Source organism: Bombus impatiens, unplaced genomic scaffold, assembly GCF_000188095.3.
Source record: "Bombus impatiens unplaced genomic scaffold, BIMP_2.2 scf_1666, whole genome shotgun sequence".
Lineage (NCBI taxonomy): Eukaryota > Metazoa > Arthropoda > Insecta > Hymenoptera > Apidae > Bombus > Bombus impatiens.
Window position 1 is genome coordinate 668,621 of NT_178085.1, and position 3,049 is coordinate 671,669.

The 3,049-nt window shown below is 38.0% G+C and overlaps 1 protein-coding gene across 2 annotated transcripts in view; it reads right to left on the reverse strand.

Moving 5' to 3' along the window:
* Positions 1–1,105: 1,105 nt before the first annotated feature.
* The window catches only part of LOC100742728 (LRR receptor-like serine/threonine-protein kinase GHR1), a 5,587-nt gene continuing 3,643 nt past the window's right edge, over positions 1,106–3,049 (reverse strand). For both annotated transcript variants that reach the window (XM_024371749.2, XM_024371748.2), the window contains exon 3: positions 1,106–3,049. This exon ends at the window's right edge or, in 1 of these variants, runs on beyond it. In XM_024371749.2, coding sequence (XP_024227517.1) covers positions 2,960–3,049 — 90 coding nt within the window. In that variant the 3' untranslated portion in view covers positions 1,106–2,959.

A 3,049-nucleotide genomic window follows, 5' to 3' on the forward strand; every position in this document is an offset into this window, starting at 1 on the left:
ATACCTGTTTATAACAAAATATATTGTAAATCATGATTTTTTTCGTTAATTTAAAAATGTTATTTTGAAAAATATGTTTAACTAAAGATGTGTAAATATGTACACCGCTTTCATAAGCATTAGAAAACTAATAAAAAATGCGATAAAGTTGAAATTATTCTCATCTCATTTGGAACCTAAGATTAAGATAGGTAGAGATCATAGAATCTTAAATGAATGAAGAATTCATGCATTTAATATCATACTAAAAATATTATTTCCACGTTCTAAATAAATATACAATACATAATTCGAAATAAATCTGAAAATAATCTATTTATTATTTTAATCAATTCTGGCGTTTATATTATTCTTTTTTTTTATTGTATTTGTTACTATTTGGTTTTAGATCTTTTTTCAAATTTTTCTATGAAGTTTACTTAAACCAGAATATATCTTACTATTTATGAAGAGGGATGTATTTAAATGTACACAGAAATGTACATAATTATGCAATAATAAATTACAGTACAATTAACAAAAATTTTTGAAGTTTTCGTATTTAATTGAAATTTCGTGATAGTATTAAAATGTACCAACAAAAATCAATAAGTCTGGCTAGCATGCAATTATCTTAATGCTAGAAATAAATTAGAAAATATTTAAAGTCAGATGCGTAGAACGGTATGAATTTACGTGCTTCGCAAAGCGAAGCAAAAATGTTCCATATTGTCAGGCATTGTAATAAAATTTCTGACATCAGAATAAAAATACATCGAATATTGAGATTTACTTGATAGGAACAAAGCATTGGCTTGACAACGAGAAGGAGTAAAATAGGATATTAGTAAGAGTTAACTTACCTGCATTTTGTAGTCATTACTTTTGAAGAAAATTATCTTTCTTAAAAGAGACGCCAATCTGCATACGTATTCTTTTTCGAAATTAAAGCAATAAATGTAAAATACACTTAATAATATCTATAAATTCTATTGATCCCTAATGATATACCAGAAATAGCTGTATATCAATATAGGTAAATAAAGCTAGGTCTAATGATTAAATGTTCAACGTTTGGTAGAACAAAAAGATGATCGGTGAAAGGCGATCAAAAGAATCGAAAAAATTGCATCTTTGTACATCGGTTTATTATCATAGCGGTACTTTGACACTGGTTATTTTAAGAAAGATAATGTCTAGCCTCTTCGTTATTTCTTATCTGCTCTCTTCCACTCTTATCCTTTGTTTTTTTCTGTTTGTTAAGGAGTCTTGGCAACTGGCCAAGCCAGAATTAAGTTCGGAAGCTACGTTTCTGTACACTCGGTGTGGCCGCTGTTGAGAGCGGTTTCCACCTTGCGATCATTTCTCTCTCAAGCTCTCTCTCTCTCTCTCTCTCATGCTGTCTCGCTCTTTCGTCCTTCTTCTCTTTTCCATTCTTACTCTCTAACTCTTCGCTCATTTCTCGCATACTTTCTCACACCCTCTCCTTCACTACTTCTTCGCACACCTTTTTTTCTCATTCGATCTCGCAGCGTTCGATAAAAGTTCTTCCGGCCAGCAATCCCTCTCCGCTTCCCGTCTCGCACTGTCATTCAAACGTACAATTCGCCACCGCGAATTTCACGCCAGCACGTTTCCTGTGTCCCATCAATTTCTTTTCTCCGTCTTCTCCTCTTTCGCTGTCACTCTCTCTCTCTCTCTCTCTCTCTCTCTCTCTCTCTCTCTCTCGCTCGCTCCCTCTATCTTCGTTGCTCTCTCTCTCTCTCTCTCTTTCTCTCTCTCTCTTTCTCTCTCAAGCCTTCTTCCCATTTCTCGCCCTTTCTCACCACATTTTCCTCGTACGTAGCCTAGCCGCACTTCTACCGAGTCACGGAAGCGTCCTAAACGTACGGTGAAAAGTCCAATCCAGAAACGCGGCACGTTACAATTATTATTGTCACTGTGTGCTATTTAACGTTCCGATCGCCTGAGCTTGATGCAACGCATCGATTTTTAATTATTGCCACCTGCGGTTTCTCTTTGTCTTTGTCTGCATTTCATCGTCTCACACCAGGATGAGGTTTCTCACGAAATACCAAAAGAAAGGGTACTGCATCGAGTACCAATTTCAAGCCGTTTCTTGGTCACGAACGTGTTCAGTTCGATACGGTCCTCTTAAGCAAGCAGTCTTTGTTTTAATTAATTTCTCGATGAAACACTGATTTTTCGAAATTTGACTGAGCTTCGACTACTTCTCGAGTTTATCGTTCGCTCGAGATTCGCATCGAGAGATGTTCCGCAGAATCCGTGGGATTTCGGCCAACAGTTTCCTTCGCTGAACTTTCTCGTATGTCCGGTATTTCCCGACGGACAAAGCCGAATCTGGTGGTTATGCGGGAACTACTTCAGCTTTCTCCTGGAGAAGGTGATCTGTTTGAGCTTTGTACATCTTAGTCGGAACTGCTCAGCGTTCATCCGCTCACCTTAAACGAGCGTTGTACAGTTGTACACTGCTGCGTTCTCTAGTGACTCATTGCCAGAAAGGAACATTGGCTGACCGGGAAATTATCTCTTTCATGATAAACCGTTATCTAAATAATGAATTTGAAATTGTTTTGATTCCGTCGTGTAAAAGTTTCTCTACTCAATTCACCTCTTATCCAATTCTTAAAGTTATCGAGTTATTATCACTTGGCCCTTGGTTCTTCACGCGAAGAACGTCTATCGGAGATCGAACGTCGACGTTCGATCTTCTAGACGCTTGACTGGTTGCGTCGCGTCGGCTAATCGTCGGAAATCGCGTTCGAGTTTCAGCAAATAGAAGGAAACTAACAGGAAGATGAAAAATAGATTACTTTAGCATACTCCTGTAGTGCACGTCCGTTAGTCGTGTTCTCGGTAGTCACTGAGATAATATTGACAAAATTTCAACACGTTTCTCGTAATCCTCGGCGTCTAGTTGCTTATCTCTGTTGAACAATCGAGCATATTCAGACTCTGGTCACCAAAGTTCGGTGGTCGGAGTGAGCGTGTGCACTTCGATGTTTTCGTGACGATGATACCTATCCCTTCGGCGTACAGTGGCTCGTCG